Source organism: Pleurodeles waltl, chromosome 12 (genome assembly GCF_031143425.1).
Source record: "Pleurodeles waltl isolate 20211129_DDA chromosome 12, aPleWal1.hap1.20221129, whole genome shotgun sequence".
NCBI lineage: Eukaryota > Metazoa > Chordata > Amphibia > Caudata > Salamandridae > Pleurodeles > Pleurodeles waltl.
In genome coordinates, this window is record NC_090451.1 from 288879230 (window position 1) to 288907046 (window position 27817).

The following is a 27817-nucleotide window of genomic DNA, read 5'->3' on the forward strand; positions in this document are numbered from 1 at the left end:
AACACAAGAAAATAATCAGACACACTGCCAAGGGATACTTGGATTTGACCCTTGAGCCTAGTAAGTGACAGCACAAGATCCAGGCCATTAGGCCAAAAGTGACTCTGTTCTGCTCTGCATACAAATGTAACCATAACATTTGTACCAAAAATCTTGCTAGTTTGACTCTTTCTCTTTGAAGTCATTATATGGAGAGGCCATTGCAATGATAATCTCTCTCTCTCTGAGAGAGAGTGGCAGGACCGCATGTGGAGACTCAAGGCCTCTGCGGTCCTAGCCAGCTCCTTGCGTCTTGCGGGAGCCGGCATTGACCCCTAAAGCAAAGAACAGCTTTAAATAGCAACTCCCTGCTGTTTCCCTGCACACTATGAACAGCTCTCACTTGCAGAAAGTGAAGTGTTTGCTGTTACTTGGCAGGAGCTGTCAAAGTTCCTGTCAAAGCTGGGCACTCCAAGACATAGCAGGAGATGTCCCTTGGAGGTGGCAGTCCCTAGGGCCATCAGTGGCTCCTCGAGGATTGGCCACGCAGCCCCTCACCAATGTAAGTGGTGATCCCCGGGGCCCAAGGGTCTGTAATGGACACACTTCATTCTTTTAGTTCAGCCCAGGGAGTGGCAGCCCCTGGGGCTGTGGGGGGGCTGCCTGGCCACCCTGCACTAGATTTAGAAGATGTGCCCAGGGAGGTGGCGGTCCCCAAAACTGCAGGGTGGCTGCTGGCCCCTTGCATTAGATTTAAAAGATGTGCCCGCAGAGTTGTCAGTCCCTGGGGCTGTGGGGCACTGCACAGCCCGCCACACAACAATAGAAGTTTCTGCCCCAGGGAGGTGGCAGTCCCTGGGGCTGTAGATGGGGGTGAGCAACCCCCACATTTTATTTGCAATAGTGCCCTGGGGAGGTGGTGTCCCTAGGTCTGCGGGAGATGTGGCCGAGCGTATTCAATTTGTTTAAAACCCCGGGGAGGTGGCAGTCACTGGGGCTGCAGGGGACCTGCATTCAAAATGTCACAGTCCCTGAGACCTGGCCCGCCTGGGGTCTTCTTAAAAACAAGCGCGGTAGGCCACACTTTTTAAAAAGAGAAATATTCTTGTGAAGTTGTTGTGAAATCATGGCAAACTGTGTTTTTAATGGTTTTTAGCCCTGGCGTGGTCCCTCTGGGACCCCAGACTCAGAGCTAAGGGGTCATGGTGACTTTACCATGGCCCTTTGTCATCTGTTTTTACTTTTTTGTGGGAATCAACTAAAGCTGAGTCCCAGGATGACTACCAAAACACTTACTGGTTTGAATCCATGTACAAGCTCATTATTAGTCACAAAGTCATCAGGGAGGATCCACAACCCTGGATATACAAATTTATTTTCCCTTTAATATCCTAAAACTACTGAATGGATTTACACCAAATAACTGAATGAACAATCTGAGGAACAAAATATAGTTTTCTGTCAAATGTGGTATCATTCCGTTCAGCAGTTTGGGCTGTAGGCGTGTTCAAAATTATTTTGGGACATAACATATGAAACCACATTTTTGTACCCCCCCCCCTAGTTTTTGGTCCCCGCTGGAAAAAAACTTCCCATGCACAACAAGAATCACCAGCACACTTTTTTGGGAAGATTCATTAAACCGTGCCAGAGACATTAGCAAACCAAAAAATGCGTTTTCTATGGAAACATTGTCCTTACTATCACTACCTAGTGACAGAGACTAGGTAATATATATATATATATATATATATATAGATAGATAGATAGATAGATAGATAGATAGATAGATAGATAGATAGATAGATAGATAGATACAGATATATATATATAGACATATATATATACATACTAGTCAGGGTAAGTCACACACAATCCAAATTATCCTGTGCCCACCCTCTGGTAGCTTGGCACTGAGCAGTCAGGCTTAACTTAGAAGGCAATGTGTAAAGTATTTGTGCAATAAATCATAGAATAACACAATATAGCACCCCAAAAATACACCACACAGTGTTTGGAAAAAATATATGATATTTATCTGATGAGATGCAGGTTAAAATGATTAACATGTAATAAGTAGATGTTGAGATATCACTATAAAAGTGATATAAAGTGTCTTGAGTTTTTGCAAAAACAAGTAAGTGTCTCTTAAAAACAATAGAGATCTCTTGCAAGCACAAATTACCTGGTTTGCGTTCAAAATCTCCGCAAGGGACCGCAGAGGAGGCGATTTGTGGAAAACGGGGAGGTGTGCGTCGGTTTCGCCCCTTCGCACACTGACTTGCGTCATTATTTTTCATGCACAGGAAGGCTTTGCATTGATTTCCAGATCATGGACTTGGTTCCTCTTCGGGTTGCAGGGTTTTCTGGTGCCCTGGGGTCTGTGCATGGAAACCTGGGCTTGCGGAGGGAAGTCACAAGTGCTGCGTCGATCCAGTGGGCATTCTGTTATAATTTCTCCCACATGGCAGGCGCTGCATCGATTCCTCTCTTGAAGTTGGGCTGCGTCGTCCCGGGTCGGCTTTGCGTCGATCCGGTGGGCCGTGCTTCGAAGTTCCGGTCGCAATGCAGGCGCCGCGTCAATCTTCTTCCTTGCGAAGTCGCGCTGCATCATTCCGGTTCGGCGTGCGGTGAATTTCTCACCACATGGACGCAGTGCATCGTTTTTAGCAGGCTGTGGAATCCAGTTGCAGGAAAGAAGTCTTTTCGGTCCTGAGACTTCTGGCAACAGGAGGTAATCTCTATCCAAGCCCTTGGAGAGAACTTTTCAGCACAGCCAGAGAGCAGCAAGGCAGCAATGCAGCAGGCCAACAGCAAGGCAGCAGTCCTTGTCAGAAAAACAGTCCCAGCGAGTCCTTTGGGCAGCCAGGCAGTTTCTCTTGGCAGGTCTGGTTCAGGGATTCTTTACCAGTAGGTTTCTTGTCCAGAAGTGTCTGTGAGGTAGAGTGTCTACCCCAAGAAGTGTCTAATGTCTGTGGTTTTGGGTCCTCGTCTTAGAGGCTTACTTCAAAGGAAAGTCTCACTTGATTGTGAAATCCTGCCTTGCCCAGGCAAGGCCTCAGACACACACCAGGGGGTTGGAGTCTGCATTGTGTGAAGGCAGGCATTGTGTGAAGGCAGGCACAGCCCTTTCAGGTGCGAGTGACCACTTCTCCCCTCCCTCCTAGCACAGAAGGCTCATTGGAATTTGCAGGCTACACCCCAGGCCCCTTTGTGTCACTGTCTGGAGAGAGGTGCAAACAGCCCAACTGTCAAACTAACCCAGACAGGGAATCCACAAACAGGCAGAGTCACAAAAATGGTTCAAGCAAGAAAATGCCCACTTTCTAAAAGTGGCATTTTCAAACACACAATCTTAAAATCAACTTTACTAAAAGATGTATTTTTTAATTGTGAGTTCAGAGGTCCCAAACTACACATGTCTATCTGCTCCCAAAGGGAAGCTACGCTTTAAGCATGTTTAAAGGCAGCCCCCAGGTTAACCTATGAGGGAGATAGGCCTTGCAACAGTGAAAACCGAATTTGGCAGTATTTCACTATCAGGACATATAAAACACATTAGTATAATTAACCATACACTGCACCCTGCCCATGGGGCTACCTAGGGCCTACCTTAAGGGTGTCTTATATGTAGGAAAAGGGAAGGGTTAGGCCTGGCAAGTGGGTACACTTGCCAAGTCGAATTTACAGTTTAAAACTGAACACACAGACACTGCAGTGGCAGGTCTGAGACATGATTACAGTGCTAATTATGTGGGTGGTACAATCAGTGCTGCAGATCCACTAGTAGCATTTGATTTACAAGCCCTGGGCACCTCTAGTGCACTTTACTATGGACTTACTAGTATGCCAATCATGGAGAAACCAATTAACAGTACAATTTACACAGAGAACATATGCACTTTAGCACTGGTTAGCAGTGGTAAAGTGCTCAGAGTTCAAAAGCCAACAAAACAGGTCAGGAAAAATAGGAGGAAGGAGGCAAAAAGTTTGGGGATGACACTGCAAAAAGGGCCAAGTCCAACAATATATATATATATATATATATACATATATATATATATATATATATATATCACACAACTTTGACACTAGGCCCAACGACGCGGCACTCACAGGATTGTTGAATACATCTTTTAATGTGCAAGATGATACCTCCAACACCAACCCGTTTCAACCCACAAAGTCTTGATCACCGTGATGAGGGAGGAAGCTTTGCTCCCATCCGGCATGGGCCTGTCTTTTTCTCTGCTTCTGTCAAGTGGAACAACCTCTTCTTCCCCAGCTGCATGATTGCTGACAGGGAAAAAAGTGTATGCTCCCACCCAGCGGGAGTATTTCTGCAACTCCTGCCAGGTGGGAGAAGACAAGTCTTCCCTGCCCGCACTCTCACAGGCAGGGATACAGTGTCCCGATGTGAGCTCCCTGGTACACAGACATTGAACCAGCCCCAGCAGAGGGGTTCTCCGAGGCCTTTTGAGTCTCAGGGAGAGGGACCAATTTAATGCGGCTGCCAGGAGCCGGCAATTTTGTGATATATATATATATATAGGGGTGCCCACCAATTGCACCACGCACTTTTATTTTTTGGGGGGCACAGAGGGAGCCCCAGGGCCCCCTCAGCTCTGCTGACTCCCTGCTCCTGCAGGATCTAGATTTTTTTATTTTAAAGTGGGTTGCCACTCCTCCCACCCAGGGCACCCCACCTCACCTCCCTTGTTCTGAGCTGTGGTGGGAGACCCAGGGCCCCTGCACCCTGCCAGATCCCCTTCTTGCACCCATTATGGGTGCAGTGAGAGCCAGCATTACTCCCACCGTGCGGGTGAGAGCAGATTACTCTTTCCCTGCCCGGTCTCTCAGGCAGGGAAAAGATGGTGTAAGGAGAGTTGGTGACCCTGGGGTACTGTACCTGAGCAGGCCCCTGGGGGGGTGGTCCCAAGGCCCATAAATTTACTCTGCGAGGGGGCATTCAGAGGTTTGGAGAAGGGGGCCCCAGGCCCCTCACCTTTATGTTTAACATGGTGCCGAGGGATGGGGTCCAATAATTTTTTGCCTCCTGGAGGTAGTAAATGTGCCCCCTCTCCTTTAATAAAATATCGTCCCAGGGGAAAGGGGGCCCTGGGCCTTTTAGAAGCTTGGGGAGGGGAGCAATACTCCACCTTCAACCTAAATAAAAAATATACTGCACCCCCTGAGTGCTGGGGACCCTGCTACACCTCAGGGGTATTTTCTTGAAACATGTGTGAGCCTGTGCTGCTTCTTTATTTATTTTACCATGGATTCAGAGATCCTCTAAGAATTTGCAGCAAAATTTAAAGAAACAGATGTCTTTGTCACAGGTGGGGTCCCTCTTGGACCGCATCACCATGACTAGGGTGTCAGAGTATCTCTATCCTGTTACCTCATGACATTTTTATGTTTTTTTAGTACTGCAGACTGAGTCCTTAGTCCTTGTATGCCTGCAGCTGCATTGTCGTTGAGGTGGTTGCAGCCTCAGCATGATATATGCAAAGTTTTTGAGCCTTAATTGGATTTATAATAAATCACAAAAAGCAGTCTTTGTAGAACAAGATCTAGCTTTCTGCCAAATTTGGTGTAAACACATTCAGGGCGTAACTGTGTCTAACGTTCCTATTGAAAAATGAATGAGAAAATGTGTTTTGGGACCCTCCCCCTTTTTCATAGTCCTGCTCGATGGGTGCCCTTCAAACTTTTCATGCTCAAAGCACACAAAAGTAACTCTTTTTTTGGAAAGTTTCATGAAGGTTTGTCAAATGACGGCAAATTTAATAGAAACACTAAAAAGGCATTTCCTATGAAAAGACAATCCTAAACTATCCTAACTATAACTACCCGGTGGGCGACCATAAAGATATATAAAGATATCATAATGTGATATGGTCAGTGAATACTGAATGGATATTTGATTTCTTCTATTTTAGATTTTTTTTTAAATTGGAGTAGATATCATCATTTCAAGCTGCAGAATAATCAGAATGTTTTATATGGACAATGGGTGACAGAAATTTCTCTTACTTCTGATGGCTAACATTAGTACAAAGATACAAACAACCAGGTTTTAACAAATACTTATACATATCTAGATGTACTGAATGATGGTGTGATGGAAATATTTTTTGGGGGGCCAGAAAAATGTGATGCATGAATATCAGCAAAAAAATATAAATGTGCACATTTTGCAGATCTGTGCATTTGACTGTGAAGGTTTACAAAAAGGAGGCTGCAGACACAAAGTTGACTAGTCTGATCCCTTCTTCCTTTAGTGTCCAGGTACCATCTTCAAGTGCAGGACTATTAGTGTTGTTGATTGCATAAAATGGTAAGCTGTGAATTGTGGTGGAGTGTCAGTGTGTTCCATGCAAGCTGTTTAGAGAACCAATCACTGCCATCTGCCCAGGTCCATAAAGGGTCTGTCCTCTGAAGAGTAAGTTATGGGAGGTACAATCACAACCTTTTTAAGCCTGCAGAGAGATGAGACGTAGGGACACCTTAAGGATTTTGGGGGTCCCAGGCCAAACATAATTTGGGGCTCCGTGCTTAGAACAACTCGGAATGTATTATCCATTTTCAGCTAATCCAAGTCCTCAGCAACTATAATCTGATCATTGACAACCCTATTCTTTTGCCCCCAAACTTTCAGGGAGACCCCAGGCCTTCAGGAGACCCCCATTCACTGCAAAGCGTTTATATATTTAGGAGTTATTGGAGAACTGGGGGGCCCTTTTCTTACTGTGTAGGGGGGGCATAATTTTTTCATTGTGACTAGTCTGGGACTGTCCTGAAAGCTTAATGATGGGCCCCCTAGAAAGGTGGAGGTCCTGGGCCAGAGATCACTTTGCTCATGTCTTAAAGTGCCTATGGGAAGAGACTGCTGGGTAAAGTGAGGGAAGTAGGTGCCATCACTCATCAGCATGAACAGCAGCTTGGGTTACCAGGGGAGCACCTTCCTTTCACTCCTTAAATACGAACTCCCATGTGGGGATGCTTGTACTTACCATGCCCGGGAAGACCTATACACTACATCTGCTGTATACTGTAAAACAGTATTAGGAGATGGGGCTCACAAAGAGAACCCACCAACCACTGACTTTTTGTAGTGCAATACCTGAATTTTCAACTGTCTATATAAACTTTATTAGAAAAGGGGGTAAAAATACAGCAATTTGCTCACATATCTGGCTTCTGCACCGTTATTCCGATCTTCTGCTTGCCCCTAAAGGAGTTCAGCTCTACTTCAAAGCAGTAAATTAAGAAGTTCCAAATCTAGGAGACTCTGGCAATGAAGTTTCAAGGACAAAATTGATACATCAATCGCTGATCCATTTAGGATTTACCAGGTGTTCAGTAGGATACTTAAAGCTAGGCAAAATACCTCCTTAGGAAAATGTGCAAGAGGAAGCTTAGAGCACATCAACATGCACCTTCCACACTCCTAATCCGCTAATTGATTGTGTCTAAAATCACTGGACTTTCTAATTTTTTTTTTAATTGGCTTAGAACAACTTCACTGTTAATTTTTGATCTGTGTTGTTTTTAAATAATTCACTAAAAGCCAGATGATTTGCTCCTTGCTCACTCACATCCTTTGGAACTCTTTACATCTAAGTGAAACTCTCTTATTAGCTTAAGCTATTCCTGCTTTCAGCATGACCCATTGAACTGTACCTCAATTGTACCCCTGTTTCATTGAATGGCCCATCTGTTTTACCTTTGACCTTCCCATCTCTCCCGTTCTTTCTATGTGATTTGGGTGTAGACTGATTCTCATACACACTCAAGCCTGAGATGAATGTTAGGCAGATACCCTTTCACAGACAATGAAGAAACCATTTGGCAATCTTCAACACCTATTTGCCAAAATGTCTGCAGTGCTATAAGTGGCCTTTGTGTTTTAATTTTATGCCACTCTGCAGAAAACTATTCACTTTAATCATACACTATGATGAGTATGTTTTTCTTGCAAAAAGCCCAGTCCCATATTGTTTTCTATGATACATGGTTTGTGATAATAAATCCTTTTATTACCTTATTCCAGCAAAGGCATAGTTGTGTTGCACGCAATAAGTATACATGAAAAATGATGAAGTTTGAACATATTTGGGGAGTCCATTAGCATTCTTTGCATGAGTATTAATTGCATCATTGTGCATGATGGGGGTTATAAAAATGGTTGTTAGATCTGCACACATAAAAAAACAGTCTGGCTACCAAGACTACTAGAAGTGTTCCTGTTCTGGTAAATGGTACTAAAACACTCCAATCTCCGGCAATTTCACAGCCTATTTTCATGAATGCTATGCTACAAATCCAAAACCAGACCTGCCAAGTCACACGGTACCTCTGAGTGATACACAATATTGACTCCCCTCACACGGTCACCCAGTGAGGAGCCAATATCACATTGTGGCAGTCAAAAACGAGCTGAAAACTACTGTAGACAGTAGTTTTCAGCTCATTTTCAGAGGCTTTTACTGCTGATGTCTATTAATGGGTGTGAAAACACCCCAAGATCGGAGGCAGCCTCAGCAAGATTTTCTTTTTTCTTTTTAGAGGAGGGGTTTTTGGGCCAGGGTGGGGTCAAAAATGCCCTTTAGGTGCTTCTGGGCATGCCCCTAAGCCCTGCGCCTAAGGCATTGCCCCTCCTCACACTGTAAGATTTTTGGTGAAATTGTCAGGTCTGCAACAAAATTACTATTCAAATAAATTCTAAGGGAATAGGGTTTCCCCAAGTTCCCTTCTGTTCTACAACATTTTTTATAAGTCTTCAAAAGCAAGCTTCTACTATTGAATGAACAGACAAAATACACATTTATATTTACAGTGGGAAAGATGTATCTTTTGGGAAACTATAACTCTTTCCACTTAGCAAAACACTAAATTAAATCTGCTTTGTCTTTGAAATTGAATTTTTTTCAAGCTCTAATAGCAAAATATAAAGAGTTTAAGATAGTGATAAATAAATTGTTTTAATGGAATATCTATTTGATGTATTAAGCTCAGTAAACAAAAGGTTGTATATTTCAGCAATAACGCAACTTTTGTAGGACCCACATGCAGACTAATAGACTCAAAGTATTCTGTCACAGTTTTCAAGAAGAGTTGGCATCTGTTAATGATAGATAGTTATACATGTACAGCATCAATGTTTGGGGTTATTATTTTCTACATTTACTGGAGAAATAGTTGAACAGGGTTGTTAAGTTCCAATTATATTTAACTAAATACAGATTAGTATTTGAAAATATATGATAGTTTGAAATCTTTAACGGTTCAATGGTGAGGTGAATTCATAGGTAGCTCAGTCTGCAAACATTTTCATAATTTAACAATTCACAAAATGGGTTAATAAATGAAACTCACCTCTTTAAAGCTTCCACGCAGGGTGAGGAATTTATAGATGATATAAGCAGGCACAAGTATCATTGATGACATTGCTATTCCCCATCCAATCCGATTTGCCCAAAGAGGATACGTGTATTCATCATAGGTCAGTGGTTTAAAAGTGATGATGCTCACTATCACCACAAACTAAAGAGAAAAAAAGGTAGTTTCTCAATCTGGAAATACATGAGCAACATTGACATGCCATGTATCTGTGGGCTAAGAAGTATAACAGAAACAAATATCTAGCAGCAGAAAGAACATTTTTTGATGAACTTTACATTGATATTTTTACCTATTCCAGTGCATCATCTTCCTATGAACGTCATGTCCCAGAATCTCAGATTGAAGATGTTTATATTTATTTATGGTATTTCTCTTTTGAGGTCCATTGTACAGTCTCACTTCTTCTCAGTGCTCTGTGCAATGTAGTCATATACAGATATCGAAATTGAGTACCAAAATACATAAAACTGTAGGCACCGTGAGGGCGTCAGCATGAAAATGGGATGAGTCTAGATCAAAGATTGCAAAGCTATGTTGCTAAATTTCCCTAGATTTATGGGAAATTATTAAAGAAAGACTGTGAAACTCATCTAGTCTTCCAATGTATCTTCAGCACACTTTAAAGCCATTAGGTAGTGGTCTTCAAACAAGGGGTATGTCCCCCCATTGGGGCCCAAAGTGAAGTATAGTGAAGTGTGAAACCTTAAAATGGTAGACAATCTGTCACATTCTACATATCCATTTTTAAAAGCTATTAGCCATGGCCATTTGAAATGTTCCAGTTAATCTTATTTTATCCACTGAGGGCTCATCAAAGAAGAAAGATCACTTTCTTAGAAGCCCCAGTTAGCCTCCGGCTTTATACTTCCTGTTTCTTAACAGAGTCAATCCAGACCAGCTATTTGAAAATTAACAGGAATGAGGTGTAGGTATATATGTAAAATGCAAGGAGCCATCAATTAAAGGAAGTTTAAAAATGAGGCAAAGTTCCAATTCTGTTATTAAAGTCTGGCTACAATTAATAGGTTATAGTTTGAAAATGTAGTTATGCATCGTTCACCAACCAAATATATATCACTTAAAACCTTAATAAAAAATATAAATAATTTTCAGATTACTATTTGGATGTTGCACCACAACTTTTAGACAATAAAATAGGCACAACAAAAAATTCTAAGATTAATATAATAAAATACTAACGGCATGAAATAATAAAAATAAAAAACAGACTTCATAGGTTTGTAAACAAGTATATTTGAATCAAGGCTAGAACCAGTGTTTAAAATGCGCCGGTGGTTTCTGGTGCCCGGCACCAGCAATTCATTTTCAACACTCGCACTAATGACAGTCTAGCACATGGTGGTGCGGTCTGTCTAGTTTTGAAATCAGCACAACAGTGTTTGGTAATACAATAGACATTAAAAATTGCAAATACCTGCCACCCACATCATTCCTATAACATTGGAAGGTCTGGAATAGTCTGATTTGTCATACTTGTACGAATGCCATTGTTAGTTATAGTGTCAGAACTGTCATTGCCAGCGCTGGCAGGGGCAATGGGTGGTGTAAGTTGAGTGGCCTCTTGACCAGGGCCCTGGCACCTACTTTTTTAAAACAAATTAAGCACTGGCTACAACAAAGGTTATTTGTAAGTGGGAATAAACAAGGCATAATGAATTATAAGGAATAAATCATTAAAAGTGTATTACAAAATCAGAGTAAGGGAGGAGGACTCTGAGGTTTGTGACTTCTTAAAGGCAATGGCAAGTATGTCTCCTAGTTGTTTACTGTTAGGGAACGTTTTGAGGATATCCATAAATTATTATTGGACATGTATGTAGTATTTTGGTTTGAGCATTAACAGTCATTGACACCCTCATCTGATAGCATTAATCACAGTTTAGTGCATGTCTTATGCCCTTAGTTGAGGTGAATGATATTATTAAATAGAGTTGGATTTTTGACACATAGACCAATTGAAGCCATTATGTAGGCTTCCTGAGGTGATTTCCCCACACACAGAATATTAAACTATAACTATTTCCATGGTGAGGGAACTACCTGGGGTGATATGTGAGCACCTACAAATACTCAAGTATTTGAGTCTTGACTCAAATTAGAAGCAAACCAGGGCCTCACACTACATTTGTGAACACTGCAATTTCCTCATACTGGCAACATTTCTGTATTCATGAGACTCAAATTCAAATTCACATAAGCTTTATTCGTTCATAAACAACCATCAAAGCATAAAATCACACAGTCCAAAATGTACACACATAATAAATAAGTAGATATAAAAGTTTAAGAACAAATGTCACTATTAAAATATATTGTTTTTAAATGCGAGTATGTATATACCATGCGGCCGCAAGGAACTTGCTAACCGCACAAATTGAGACAAGAGAAGTATCACTCCTCAGTATCCTAAGGGCAACTTTGCATTGTCTTATGCCTATATTCCTACAAACTGGACGTATCCAATTTTGACGAGCAAAGGCATAAGCTGGACAAAAGAACATAAAATGTGCTACGGATTCAGATACACAATTACAACTAGGACATAAATCAAGTGTTAGTAATGATCGCCAGCTACCAGTAAGGGACTTTAACGGTAGACACCCAAATCTAAAACGAGCATACAGGCTCTTATCTAATAAATCAGGAATTAGGTCCAAGTAAAATTCAAACTGGGGATGCCATTTAAAAACAAGAAATTGTGTTGTCGGCCGACCATTAGATGTACATAGAAGATAATTATTCCTAACATAGGACCAGTGAACAGATTTCAAGAGTTGTCTCTGAGCCCTCCCCAAATTTTGAGGGTTCCCCAAAAAATTCTCAAATCCCAAGATGTAAAACCACCATTAGAAACATACTTGTGCCAAGAAATAGAAACAGCATTAGGTTTATCTAAAATATCTTGAAGGGAGTCCCTGTAAACAGTAAGCTCAGGAGTGGTCCAAATTCGTACCCAGAAGAGTGAGGGTCTTAAAGCTTTCACATCAGAGATGCGATGAAATCCAATGTCCAGTAAAACCGGGATCAATGGTGTACCACAAGATCATGCAAGAAGAGCTCTTGCAAAATTATTCTCGTCCACGGACAATTTGTTGGTATTGGAAGGACCCCACACCTCGGCTGCACCCTGCACCCTGCACCTTTGCCAAATAAATTTTAATAGCCGGAGAGACAGCTTTCACAATGGTGGTATTATAGAAGTACAGAATAGCACCTGACCTATGCAGAATAAGTGAGACACTCTTACCAATCTGATCCTCCCACTTCATGTTGATTGTAATTCTTACTACCAGGTAATCTATACAACATACCTTATTTAAGGGAGCCCCATCTAAGGTAATAGTACATCTCCTAACAAAACCTGTACTTAATATCATTAATTTAGTTTTGCTGGCATTAAGTTCCAGGCCATTGTCCGCACAAAAAGCATTAAACCTATCAACCAAGATCTGCAGACCCATGGGGGTTTTGGAAATCAAAAGAGAATTGTCTGCAAATAACAGAATAGGGATTTTTTGCGCATTCAGTGAAGGAGCATCATTTTGACAAGAAGACACAGCATGCACCACCTCATTAATAAACAAGGTAAAAAGGGTTAGTGCAAGGACACATCCCTGGCGAACCCCACGCTGGATGGCTATATGATCAGTTAACTCTCCCTGGCTACCCCATCTCACCTGGGCATATGTATTCTTGTGTAACCTTTGTAATAAGTATACTATATTATCAGGAATACCTATTCTATGCAGGACTTCCCATAACTTTTCTCTAGGTACCAAATCAAAAGCAGACCGAAGGTCCACAAAAGCAACATATAAGTTTTGCTTTGCCAAGACTACATATTTCCAATATAGGAGGGCCAGCCTAAAAACCTGATCCACCGTACTAATTTTTGGGCGAAAACCCATCTGAAGTGGAGACAGTACCTGATGAGCATGGACCCAGTCGAAAAGCCTATCCAAAAGCTGCTTGGCAAATTTCTTTTGAAGATTTGTCAATGAGGCTGATTGGTCTATAATTAACACCGGAACCCACAGCACCCTTTTTATGGATAGGAATTATTTCAGCCCCTTTCCAGATTTGGGGAATAGGGCCTCCTGCAGCTATAAAATTGGATATCGTATTTATATACCAGGACCAAATAATTGGCTCAGATTTAAAAAGATCCCCCGGGATCTTATCAGGGCCTGGAGCCTTGGCCGATTTTAAGGAGTTAATAGCAACTGTAGTTTCCATTATTGAGAAAACAATACAATCTACGGAACAATAGACCCTCTTTGATCAGCAGTCTCAAGACGCAATTCAGCCTGCAACGAAGAGGAGAAGTCCTGTATCGTGGGTAGAGCATAAAGCTGAAAGAAGTGTCCCACCCATCTTTTAGGCTGAATGTGCGTACGGATGGTGCCATTACCCCCTCTGTGTCTATTGGCCAATAGCTTCCAAAAGGTCCTATTGTCTTGATGTTTGGTTGCATCCAACAATTTCTGCCAGGTGGTATCTTCCCAATTTTTCTTTGCCAATTGCAGGGTTTTATTATACATAAGTCTAGCAGTTCTAATCGCCCCCTGTGAATGAGTCATAATGGCTGATTTTAAGGCTGATTTAGCATTGGAGCAGTCCTTATTGAACCATTACCTGACTTTAAAATTATCAGGGGATTGCCTCATAGTAGTCTTCCTATAGAAAATGTCCTGCAAGTTCCTTACCATTTCTTCGTGAATGCTCAAAATTGGAATTTTACTAACCTCATACTCCTCATAACTAGACATAATATCTGAAAAGGATAGATACATTTTCTTAATCAAATAAGGGTTAGACATTACTTTTGGCCAATTAACACAAGTATGCCTATGGTTCAAAAGAGGTCCGGGACCTTGGAGATCCGAATATTCCGCAGTCTCCTAAACACATCACTATGTAAGGTAAGGAGTAAAGGATTGTGATCGCTCTCATGACGAAGGTCTACCTTCATATCTAAAGAAAGGGACCAAAGCCTGACGTCCACTAAGAAATAATCAATAACACTGGAAAGCAACCCTCGCTTAAAAGTGGGTACAATGTTCAAATCAGAACTAGTTCGTCCATTGCACGCTCTTAGTCCAAATCTAAAACAAAGGGAAGTCAACTGAGAAGCAACACAAGAGCTAATACACTGGACATTTCCCTTCAGTTGAGGGATTCCCCAGAATTCATCCTCCTCAGTCGTCAGATTATTATTAAGGCAGTCGGGTTCAAAAGTACAATTCATGTCCCCTGCAACCACTAGTTTAGTTAACAAGTGCAGGGTATCCATATATATTCGGATAACTGAGCAAGTGTCTGGGACTCTGATCCCCGAGAAACATACCTGACATACACGTTAATTATAATAATTTTAAAATCTGGGTTAAATGAAAGTTGGACGCCCAGTAAATCGGGGGAATTAATGTGTAAAGCTGAATGATCACACTGTAAATTCTTATTTAGCAGGATCATAAGTCCCCCCTTAGCACAACCAAAATCCTCCGATGCTGGTTGGGCCGCTAAAAAATATGTCACAAACCCATCCATAAATACCGGGTCTTCGACCCAAGTTTCTTGAAATAGACATATATCCTGTTTATTAATAAAACCAACCCACTCGGGATCTTCCAACTTCTTACCTGTCCCTGCCAGATTCCAAGATATAATTGAGAGTTCCGAGCGGGATGTCTGAACCCTAGGAGCATCCTCAAAATTATTGGTCCCCTCTTCAAAGCTAGCCCCAGAAACTACAATAGGAGTCATTAATGGGGGAAGAATAGATAGTCATTCCACTTCTAATGTTGTGTGCGGAGGGTTACCTAACATGGTCGAAGCACAACTACTACCAAAATCGTAGGCCCCATCCGCTGGGCCATCACATGGAATTGGTAAACTTGATAGACTGCCTGAAGGCAGATGAAGTTGAAGACTAATAACGACCCCTCTAGGCCTCCTTAGGTGACAAGTGCATGATTCAAAATCAACAAGATTATCCACCAACAAATTATCTATGAAATGAATAGAAATAAAATCAGAATCTAATCCTGATTGGCTATGTCTACCCACCTTAAGAATATCGGCATGGATAACAGAAAGACAATTCCTCTGCTTTCGTAACCAGTAGCTAACCTTATTTATAAGGGAATCCTGGGTTTCTCTAGAGCCAGTGGGCAGCTTGGGTACCCCAACCATATAAATAATACCACCTTTGCTCCTCGAGCCTCGGCCCCCATTCTTCGCAATGGGTCGATTCACCCCAACTCAGTATGAACCCTCGCCAGATGTCTTTAAAGAACCAATAGAGGGATTCTGTGATCCAGCATGCACCTGAATACCAGTTGCTCCCCAGGGAGCCTTAGCGAGACCAGTGGATTGAGTTATGTACCGCTTTCCTAGATCACAAATATTCCCATCCTTAGAACCTGAAGTATACCTCTGTTCAGTTGTTGCTGACACAGCTGGACAAATCTCTATACGATTTGGAGACATACTGTCAAAAAGGACAGTAGAGACCAAACTTGGGGGAGACCTGTCCACTTGAACGCAAATTTCTATTGCAGTGGGAATAGTGGGCACCCCTCCTGGGGCAGGCGTAAACTCACCCCCACTAGCCGTCTGGCAGTTACACATGTCCCTCTGTGCCTGTTCTCCCAAAAATCTATTCAACACTAATAACACCAGACTCTTTAAATCATCCAACATCTGCGAGATAGAGGCCAAATCAAGTTCCCCACTTGGTTGTGCTTGTCCATCCTGAATCAGAGATAAGTGGGGTATAATATTTCCTCCTTGACAGTCTTTGGGTAGTAGCTGTAAATCACAAGCTATTGGTTCTCTAGATTCAGTCAAGGCATCATAACAATTAGAACATAAAATATCAGATGACACCAAAACCTCTGGGCTTAGAGAAAAATAAGGTGATTTTTCCCCATTCAGAGGGCACTCAGCAGACTTACCATATGAAGGAATACTCATCGTAAGGGGAGATGTAGGTATCAAAATTGATGGTACCATGTGTGGTTCAACCTCTGTAGGCAAATTAGACAATTGAGGCCTTTTCCTAAAAATATCTGGGATCTTTTTAGAGGACATAGTACCTTGACATATAGAAGATGGAATAGAATTGCTCCACAAAATGGCTTCCACCTCTTCAAATAGAGTATCTATTTTTTCTAGAGGACTACTACCTTTATTACGCAGAGTTTTCCCCACTCCGTGCAGAGTTTTTTCTGTCAGGCGGAAGTGGGAGAAATTGCTAAATGGTGAGCACAAGCGAGATTTCTGAACACTGGTGGTTGCAGCAGGTCGCTACCGGTCACGTTGAAAAAGCTGTCGCTCGCATTGAGGAAGCTGCCACTTGAGTAGAAAATCTACTCGAGTGGTAGAAAGAAGATAGCACCCTTTGGTGCTCCACGTGATGCAATTTTCGCTGATTTTACAGCACAGGAGAAACTCTTGGTGCTGAAAATCATTGCGAACAGTGCAACTTACCTAAACTCCGCCGCTTGTGGAACTCCACAAAGCGTGGAGATGTTTTTTCTGCACTTTACAGAGTTCTGTGTAGCGGAATTCCACAAACTCCACCCAGACCTAATTTAATGTGACTAATCCTGAGGATGTATGCTGCTGGAACAGGATAAAAGTTTTCTTTATGAAATACATTATCATTATAATGAACAAAGTAATTGAGCATGCATTTTGTCAAATAATGTTGTGTCATCATTATTCTCATATGCACTAGACAGGTCATTAGTGCAAACCCAGGTCAGTTCTCTGAGAATGCAAGCTCATCTCATCTTCTTGATGGAAGACCTGAACTTCTGTGTGCTTGGTGAAAAAAGGAGGGAAAATGTAGGGATTACACACTTCTAAGAAAAAAAACATTGACAGTATTTGGGGTGGATTTCTTTCTTGTTGAGAGTGGCGAGATTGATAAAATACAGAGATTAGAGCACTTACCTAGTCATCTTTCTGTTCACGCCACTATACTTTTGCATGTCACCCTGTCGAGTCAGAAAAAGGTTACACAATGGACATTAGGCAGAAACTCCCCCTCCATGCAGATAAGGTGTTGGAGATTCAGGCAAGAACAGCTGAGTTTTTTATTACAACAAGGGATCAGCAAGGGTAGAAGTTGTGTGGGACACGTTTAAGGTCTACCGAAGGGGTATATTGCAAATTCTAGAGTGTCTAAGAATAGAATAGAAACAACTGAGATGACCTAGGTAGAGGAAGGGTTGACTAAGCTGGAAGGAAGGTTGAAGTCTGTAGGGATAGAGGAGTAGAGTAGGAAAAAATTGGAACAAGGGCTCTACCAACGTCAAGTTGAGTTCAACGCAAAGTTAGAAAGCAAGGAGAAACAACAGCAGGAAGTTAGTAGAGTGAGAAGTTTTGAATATGGAGAGATTTGTGGGAAAATGTTGGCAAGGATGATAAAAAGAGACAGAAACAGGAATTATATAAAAGGAATATAAAATGAGGGAATGAAGATATTACTAGAAGATAATCCAGAGATTGACGGGACATTCATGAACGTCCTCCATAAATTATACTCAGAATCCATTATTCTAGACTAAGATCAAGTAGGGGATTAGCTAGAAGCTTAGGGATTGCCTTCTCTCTCTTTGGAGCAGCAGGAATTTTGGAATCAAGAGATCAGCGGGTCAGGTGTTAGTGGCAATTAAAACAACTAAAGAGGGTGAAGTCACTGACACATACTAAATCCACAATTAAATTTATATCACCTTAATCGATAAGATAGCCCCTTTCTGGATATGCTTGTTTAATTCTTTATTGGTGGAAGGTTGTCCTCGCACATTTTGCTGGAATGTAGAAACTATCTCTTTGATTTTGAAGTCAGGCAAAAAACCCTGTGTTATTCATAACAACCCATTTCTATACTAAATTGCGATTACAAGGTTTTCACTAATGTCCTTGCTCATCATCTGAGTAACGTAGTTGACAATGTGGCACACCAGGACCAAAAGGGTTTTTTACACGGGAAGACATCTAAGAAAGTTAACACATAGTCTGATTGGCACTCTTGATATGGCAACAGTGCATTCATTACCACTGCCCATTCTCACTTTTGATGCAGCCAAAGCCTTCGGCTAGGCTAAGCGGGAATATCTCATGCTGGTTCTTAAAGATATGGGGATTGGGTGCAATAGGTGAGGTCTTATGAAGGATTTATAGCTCCCCTACAGCAAGAGAATGATTTTTTATCTGCAGTGATTAAAATCATAAGAGGAATTAGGCAGGGGTGCACTTTATCCCCACTTCTGTTTGCTCTATATACAAAACTATTGGCACAAAGTTTAAAAATTAATATGGTCCTAGTTCTGTTTAGGTGCCAGAAATACGAAGGACGGTAGCACTCTTTGTGGATGACCTGATATTTATACTTCAGACATCTCTCTATCACCCCTCCATAAAGAACAGGAGCTGGCTTTCCATGGGGGTTTAAACCTGAGGTTATGCTATGGAATTTGGAGTGGGAAGGAAGAGTCTCCAAGGAGACCATTAGGTACCTGAGAATATGCATTGTCTGAGACCTTGATAGCCTTGTAGAAAGAAACTTGGAGAGAGTGAGGAAAGAAGTGGACAGGTTGACAACTAAATGGCACATCTTTCTTCCGATGATCTCTGTGTGGGCCAATTTTGTGAAGATGACAATTCTGCCCAAGTTCACATTCATAATTGACAATATCCCGCTGACTTTTGGGAAGAACGCCCTATACAAAATTCAAGGGAGAATAACCTCATTCGTTTGGGCTTCTAAAGGTATCCGCCGATCCTTTAAAAAACTGAGAGGGAAGTTGGCTAAAGGTGGACTATCTCTCTCCAATATCCAGCTTTATTGTTGAGCATTCAAATCGAAACAATTGGAGGATGCTGTTTTCTTGCCCTGGCAAGACCTGCGTAGGGATATCATTTAATCTTATGTTAGAAGGCCATATGAGTGAAGGTTTTCATCACAAATTTGGAGCCCTGAAGCTCTTAAAAAAAAATAGTACTGAAGTATTTCACATCTGTCACCAGATTATGGTTCAAAACTAGGATATTATTAGGCATCCCATACTACTACAAATTGTCATCAATTTGGGATTCTACAGGGACACCTGGAGTGTTTGAAGAATTTTTTAGCTGGCCCCTTGAGGAATGTCAGTATTACGAGATGGGTGCAGGTAATGGAAGGAGATTGTCTAATGCCATTGAACGATAGATAGGTCATCAATCGTAAAATCTGGTATGTCTAGTTTCAAATGCTACCAGCTCCCCACCTGATTCAAGACTAAAGATTGGACAAACTGTGAGACCAACATCATTATCAAGAGGGAGTTGCAGGACAGCAAGAACATGAAGAAGGAAGTAGCCAAGTGGTACCTGCACCTATTAGACAAACATGAAACCAGCATACAGTGTATGGGAAGATTGTCTACCCCAAGAGGAGTTACAGGAACTCTGGCAAGTATATTTTAATGTGCTATATTCTACAGTAAAATCCCCTCCCCTCAAGAAAAATAACTTGTTCACTCTTCACAGAATCTACTGGACTCCCATGAAATTGGCAGAGATTAAAGTAAGTCTGTGCAAGAGATGTGGAAGTTGAGATGCTGACGATATTCAAGTTTGTCACCTGCCCGAACCCGATACATTTTTTGCAACCGGTTGGTAAAACGATTTCCCAAAGTTGATACTGTCATGAATCCAATGTCCTGAATCCATTGGTTTGGAGCATAGTGTGATGCGACTGAGGGAGGCTTGAACTATCATGAACTAAAGAAGTTATGGTTCTTTTTGATCCTTCTGGCAAGGAGAGAGATATGAAAGAAGTGGTCCCAATCGGAGCACCTACATGGTCACACTGGTGGAGATCGGTGATCTACATTTATGAGTTTGATAAAAGCATGGAGGGTTAAAGGGGCGCCCCTGCAGTTTTTTCATTTGGGGCCCTCTAAAAAGAGCACTTGAAGGAAATAACATGCAGTGGTTATATCTCCATTGCTGATGTCAGTTTCTGGGCATCCCATAGACAGCTTTTGCTCCTGACTACAACCATTGGTGAGCATTGGAGGCAATATTAGCTTGGGTGTATACTCACTTGAGGTAATATGAGGACAATAACAAAAACGTTAATCTCAAATATCCAAAGTTCATTTGTCAGTATTCTATCTAATGAGGACCCTCACAATTTGTAAACTCTCAATGAATTATGCTGGCAATCAATACTGGAAAAACAGAGAATAAAGAAATATAAACTTTAATCTAGTCACTCATTTTGCTGAATTTCAGAAATTAAAGTGAAGATCCTATAACATTGCAATATTCTGTAAGAACATCTATATTGGCGATATCATTCAGTATTTCATTTATTACATATAACACGTTAGCTAGCCCTAAGCACTGATTAGCATTCAATTGCTATTTAGTTTAATCTGCCATTGTTTTTAGCACTTAATATGTCTGCAAGGACCCTGACAATGACTATGCTTACAATTTTCACAAAAACATATGGCTGAATTTGTAACTTTACCCCCAAAAAAATATTAAGAAGCATTTTACGAAAGATGTAAATATATATCTGTCCTTAACCCAACTCTTTGAAGCTATAAGAGCACTGAAAACCTGCCTGAGCACCTCTGTTTACAAATACTTGATCGCAGTACTTGCCAATATTTTAATGAGTTCCCGAAATTTACTAACCCAGTCCAACAGCATGAGCTCCACCAGTGTTTTTACGTGCCCGTTTGGTGGTCTAAAAACTATGTAAATAAAAAAATAAAAAATAAATTCCTTAATTTTATCAGTGCTGGCATTGAGCCCTGTCATTCTAAATTGGTTTTTGTTATTGACCCACAAGCTAGATTATTTTTTTTGTATTCCCCTACAAAATTGTAGGTTAAAGTTCAACAAAACCAAAAGTAATTTTTTTTCAGTGTCCTGAAACCATTGGTTTACAGACTTATTGCAGAACACATGCTGTAATGTAGCAAGTAATTGAGTATGTGTGATATTGCCAGCCAGGCAACATGACACCTTTAACAAAAAGTAATTCTATTCATCAGACTATTTATATCATTCAGTTTCTAAAAATAATTCACTGCCGATTCTTCCTAGCTTTTTTAGTCTGCCAGTACACAAGTTTCTAATTTTCCTAGAGTGTGACTTCCAATGTCTCATTTCCATCAACATACAACCATTTAAAAGGCCCTCTCCATCACAATCCTAGTCTACCTAGCTAATAAATTAACAATATCTGGAGGTCAACACTCAGACTACGACTTCTGACATCACAAGGTTAGTTGAGGTCTAGGTTCATTTTGGGATTTATTAAGTGCAACATTCACCCAAACTGGAGATTTTGGCTATAAGGAGAAATCCTCAAAGACACAATCAAAAAGACATTGCCTCATAGGAAGGAAAGAGGAAGTTTTTAGAAATTTCTAGAATCTTAATAAATTTAATTCTTCATAAAAGTACACAATTCTAATGGGAAGTAGCTGCAACAGACAAAGCCCCGCCTCCAACCATTTTGTGATGAAATTTGGTAATTTGGATACTGACAAATAGATTTGGATTTTTCGTTAGTGATCTCTGCTGTCACTTTCTACCAACTAAACCCAATAAATTTTGAAAGTAACGGAGAAAGATCAGGGGGTAAGAGAATCTGCTGTTTTGCCAGGAGCCAATGTGGAGTAACAAGAGCAGAAGAAAGATGGGCTCTAGGAAGATATCCTAGACCACTCCTAGCAGTATATGTCTGGGTTAACTGCCGCCTGAGGATCTGATAAGCAGATAGTTCAAGATAAACTGAAATGCAGTAGTCTTCATGGTATTAAGCAAAAGTGTTAAGCATCAGGAGCTTCTGAAAAAGAGTAAAAAGATAGAGAACATTCTTCAGAAAGTGAAGCTGAAAAAAAGCAGGACTTCACTACTGTGTCAATTGTGTCTGAACTAGTGAGAGAACAATACATTGTAATAGTGATGGGGCTGAGGATTTCACTCTTGTCAATATTACGTTTTAGATTATTGGTGGAAAAGAATTGTTGGACCTTGGAGAAACAGTCATGAAATTGTTTTGCAAAGTATTTTTACAATAATCTGAGTGTCATCAGAGTACAGAAACAGAGACTAAACACTACAGGAATGAGAAAGCAGACCTTCTGAGCCTACATCCCTAGGATCAGAATCAACACCTCCTCCAACATCAGAAAAGCACTGACCCTCCTAGAATTCAGAAAGGAACTAAAAATGTATTTCTTCAAGGATAACTCCTCAGATAGGCTGACATCTCATCTTTCCCACTAGCTCTACCACCTACGTCTGTCTTGTCCCTCCCTCTCATTGTATTCCCACTGGGGCTTAACTCCTTTACCGTGCTGGTGCTAGCCAGCTAGATTTGCACTTTAGTCACAGAAAGTAATGCACTGGAGATTTCTGCCTTTTTTAACCAAGTTTATTTGTTTTTTACACAATTATAACAAAGAAGATGTGCAATGTAAATCACCAATCACTCGGAATCTTGTACATTGTTTTCTTAAACACATTTCTATCTAAGCATCAGTAAGCATTTAGCAAACTCAGTCCCAGCCCATAATGGTCCCACCATTTCCCCCTTGCTGCTCCATGATGCATATGTAGGTTCTTCCTGTTGGCCGTAATAGTCCAACCCATTTTGCCATGCAGCTAGTGTGGGTGGTTGCAGGCTGTTCCACAGCCGAGCTATATCTCTTTTTGCCACCAAGGTGGCCATGCCCACCAAACACCAAATTCCTGCCCTCCCTAGTATTCCTAAGATCTTCTAGCATGCCTAGTAGGGCAATTTAAGCTGTAGAAGCATTTGGTATCCTAGTACTTGGGATGGTGTGTCTCTAATTTAGCCCCAAAACTCTCAATGTGAGGCATTACCATGTCACATGAAAAAAGCCTACCTTAGAGTAGTTACAACGTGGACAAGCATGGGCTGCCACTCGTCCCGCTCACCAATTATGTTGTGGTGTGAGATAAGAGACATAAAGCAATTGGAGCTGTATCAGGGGCAAGCCTCACACCAGTTTATGTCTTCAAGGGGACCTCCCCAACCTTCCCATGTCTGTTGAAATACAGCCAGGAGGTTGGAGGCATTAATCACCAATATCAGATACATTTTCGAGATTCCTTCCCTCCTGATAACCCCTTGAAGGATTTCTAATGGGTAATACTCAAGTAAGTTTACTAGGCCCACTTTGTATCCTGCCAAGATGTGTCGGAGTTGGAGATACTTGTGAAACTGGGTCTTAGAGAGATAGAACTGCGTCTGCATTTTCTGAAAGGTTTTCAGGGTACCCCCTTGCCAGATGTCTCCCAGAGTGGAGATCCCCATTTTGTCCCATTCAGCAAACCCCTCTAATTGTGCTGTGTGGTGGAGGACATGCCTGTGCCAGAGGCGAGTTTATAGAGTTAACCTACTCTCCTGTCACATAGACTGCAGTGTTTCCAGCCAATTCAAAAATATAATGTTTGTGATGTCGGGGAGGTCCTGAGGGATCCAGTCTCCATTTAGAAGTCACACAACCTTATCCAATCCCAACACAAGAAAGTTCAGCATAGTAAACTGGATCGATCCAGCCTCTGCACATCCAGTCATTCACCACCAGGATATGAGCTGTGTGAAAATAGAGATTTCTGCCTTTTCTGTGAATCCAGAGCTCTTTGTTTGTGTGGCTTTGTCAGAAACTCCAGCACTACAGACAACTGAAGTTGTATTTGAAGTGTGCATGTGCATACACACACACATGCAAACACACACAGACCTCCTTACAGAGAACTAAGTTTTACAGATAACAATACATTTTCCAAACATGAAGACTGTAACCATTGCATAAGTGTTAGAAATAGGGTCTTTGGTTGACAGTCAGGTTACCCCCTGTTCAAGCAAGGACCCTCACTCTAGTCAGGGTAAAAGAGAATCACCCTCAGCTAACTCCTGCTTACCCGCTTGGTAGCTGGGCAGAGCAGTAGGCTTAACTTCAGAGTGCTAGGTGTAAAGTATTTGTACCAACACACAGTAACTTAATGAAAACACTACAAAATGACACAACACGGGCTTAGAAAAATAGGAAATATTTATCTAAACAAAACAAGACCAAAACGACAAAAATCCAACATGCACAAGTCAAGTTATGAATTTTTAAAGATTAAACTCAAAAATAGCGCTTAGAAACAAAAATGCTTCGATGAGATGTTAACACGGCGTCATGACGGAGTCGTTCCCAACAAGCCGACACCAGCGGCGCCGGAAACGGAGTCACGTAGACACCCAAGTACAGTACCTTTGGTGAAGAGTGAAAACAAGCTGATGCGCGAAGTCGGGGATCGCGGCGTCTGTGCGAAATGTTGAATCCGCGCACTTCGAGCGGCGCCGGTCACGACGTGGTGCAGTGACTTCCACGGAGTCGCGGACTTCAGCGGGGCTGCAGCGGCGTCGGGCCTGCGAAGATCATCGCGTTCCAGCGAAGTTCACGCCGTTGGGTGCAGGCGGTGTCACCGGATTCAGCAGCGGCATCGGTCCAACGTCGTCCGAAGTCGATTTCCTTGGATTTCCACCAGCTTTCCTTTCAAGGGCCCAGGAACTGGATAGGGCACCACTTGTCAGAGCAGGAGTCTCTTCAGAGACTCCAGGTGCTGGTAGAGAGAGGTCTTTGCTGTCCCTGAGACTTCAAACAACAGGAGGCAAGCTCTAAATCAAGCCCTTGGAGATTTCTTCACAAGATGGAAGGCACACAAAGTCCAGTCTTTGCCCTCTTACTCTGGCAGAAGCAGCAACTGCAGGATAGCTCCACAAAGCACAGTCACAGGGAGGGCAGCACTTCTCCTCAGCTCTTCAGCTCTTCTCCAGGCAGAGGTTCCTCTTGATGTCCAGAAGTGATCTAAAGTCTGTGGTTTTGGGTGCCCTTCTTATACCCAGTTTCTCCTTTGAAGTAGGCCTACTTCAAAGTAAAGTCTCTTTGGAATGTGAAATCCTGTCTTACCCAGGCCAGGCACCAGACACTCACTAGGGGGTTGGAGACTGCATTGTGTGAGGGCAGGCACAGCCCTTTCAGGTGCGAGTGACCACTCCTCCCCTCCCTCCTAGCACAGATGGCTCATCAGGATATGCAGGCTACATCCCAGCTCCCTTTGTTTCACTGCCTAGTGTGAGGTGCAACCAGCCCAACTGTCAAACTGACCTAGACAGGGAATACACAAACAGGCAGAGTCACAGAAATGGTATAAGCAAGAAAATGCTCACTTTCTAAAAGTGGCATTTTCAAGCGCACAATCTTAAAATCAACTTTACTAAAAGATGTATGTTTAAATTGTGAGCTCAGAGACCACAAACTCCACATGTCCATCCGCTCCCAAAGGGAATCTACACTTTAATCAGATTTAAAGGTAGCCCCCATGTTAACCTATGAGAGAGACAGGCCTTGCAACACTGAAAAACGAATCTAGCAATATTTCACTGTCAGGACATATAAAACACATTACTATGGGGGTCTCCGACCGCCAGGGGTAATGTGGCGTCTGTACCGCCAACAGGCTGGCGGTACGGGGACCCGTATTACTACCGCGGCGCTAGCGCCGCGGTCGCACCGCTGGGGCCGGCGGTTTCCCGCCGTTTTAGATGTTTCTGGTGGTTTGCACCACCAAGAAGAGGCTGGCGGTAAGGGGAGTCCTGGGGCCCTCTAACAGGGCCCCATGCAGCTTTTCATTGTCTGCATAGCAGACAGTGAAAAGCGCGACGGGTGCTACTGCACCCGTCGCACGGCCGCAACACCGCCAGCTCCATTAGGAGCCGGCTCCTATGTTGCGGTCGCATCCCCGCTGGGCCGGCGGGCGTAAACTAGGTTTGCGCCCGCCGGCCCAGCGGGGATGTTGTAATGGGGTCCGTGGGAATGCGGCCGCATTGGCGGCCGCACGGCTGTTACCGCTTGGCAGGCGGCAGTAGCCGCCCGCCAATTGTAATGACCCCCTATATGTCCTACCTTAACCATACACTGCACCCTGCCCTTGGGGCTACCTAGGGCCTTCCTTAGGGCTGTCTGACATGTAACAAAAGGGAAGGTTTAGGCCTGGCAAGTGGGTACACTTGCCAAGCCGAATTTACAGGTAAAACTCCACACACAGGCACTGCAATGGCAGGTCTGAGTCAACATTACAGAGCTACTTATGTGGGTGGCACAACCAGTGCTGCAGGCCCACTGGTAGCATTTGATTTACAGGCCCTGGCACCTCTAATGCACTTTACTAGGGACTTACAAGTAAATCAAATATGCCAATCATGGATAAACCAATCACATGCATATTTTGTAAAGGAGCACTTGCACTTTAGCACTGGTTAGCAGTGGTAAAGTGTCCAGAGTAACAAAAACAGAAAAATCAGAGTCCAGCACACATCAACAACCTGGGGAACAGCGGCAAAAAGTTAAGGGAGACCACGTCCAGGATGAAAAGTCTAACAATAGTTTTGATAATTTTCAAGTTTGCCACTTAGAGGAGTGCTCCTGTATATGCAAAATAAATATGGAAATGCAGAGACACTGCAGTGTTCTTTAACAAAGCAAACGAATCATCAAATTGCTGCCTGTGGAAAATAACCCCACTGCTCATAGGGGGTAACAAAAATATAGGTAAATGTTTACAACGTACTTTCACTTTTGAATTTGACTTCAATGTTTCTGTTTTAAAATCCCTCTTACATTTCAAGAATGTCATTGTTTTGATGAAATACTACTACAGCTCTAAGTCCACTTCTAGCCTTTATAGATCACTTCACACAATAAAAGTGACTTGTCACACTAGTCCATATTGAAAATTATGTTCTTTTCAGGAGATTCCACACATAGAGGATTACACATCCCATATAATGTTAGGGCACTTGAATATAATATACTGCGCTGAAAGTCTGAGGCAAAATTTGCACTCAGAAAACCGCACTCTAGGTGGTCCAACCGCCACATTACGACCCTGGCAATCGAACTGCCAGGGGACCTCCATCCCCACCAGGAACATGGTTTCTGACGGGCTGACGGCAGTTGGCATTGTGGTCAGCCATGGCAGAGCACTGATCACATGTCCAGTTTATACCAGCTTTTTCATGACGGGGGCCCTGCCATGAAAAGGCTGGTGGAATCCCAGTGCTGGGAGCCACAGGCTGGCCCCTGCACTGCTCACAACCATGTCATGGGCAGTACAAGGGTCCCTCTGTCCAGCAACCTTGGTATGTACATTGTCTGCTACAGCAGACAGTGCCCATTCTTAAGGTACTGGGAGCAACCTTTGTGCAGCGACATTGGCCTCAGCTCCATGAGGAGCCGAGGCCAATGCGCCACATGGTTTCCATTGGGCTGATTGGCGGAAACCTCTGATTCAGAGGCTTCCG

General features: G+C 42.4%; 1 protein-coding gene across 1 annotated transcript in view; it reads right to left on the reverse strand.

Moving 5' to 3' along the window:
* The window catches only part of SLC6A2 (solute carrier family 6 member 2), an 821779-nt gene that overhangs the window by 18013 nt on the left and 775949 nt on the right, over positions 1 to 27817 (reverse strand). The window contains exon 13 of the mRNA XM_069216273.1: positions 9361 to 9528. Within this exon, the coding sequence (XP_069072374.1) occupies positions 9361 to 9528 (168 nt within the window). The remainder of the gene's footprint in view (positions 1 to 9360; positions 9529 to 27817) is intronic.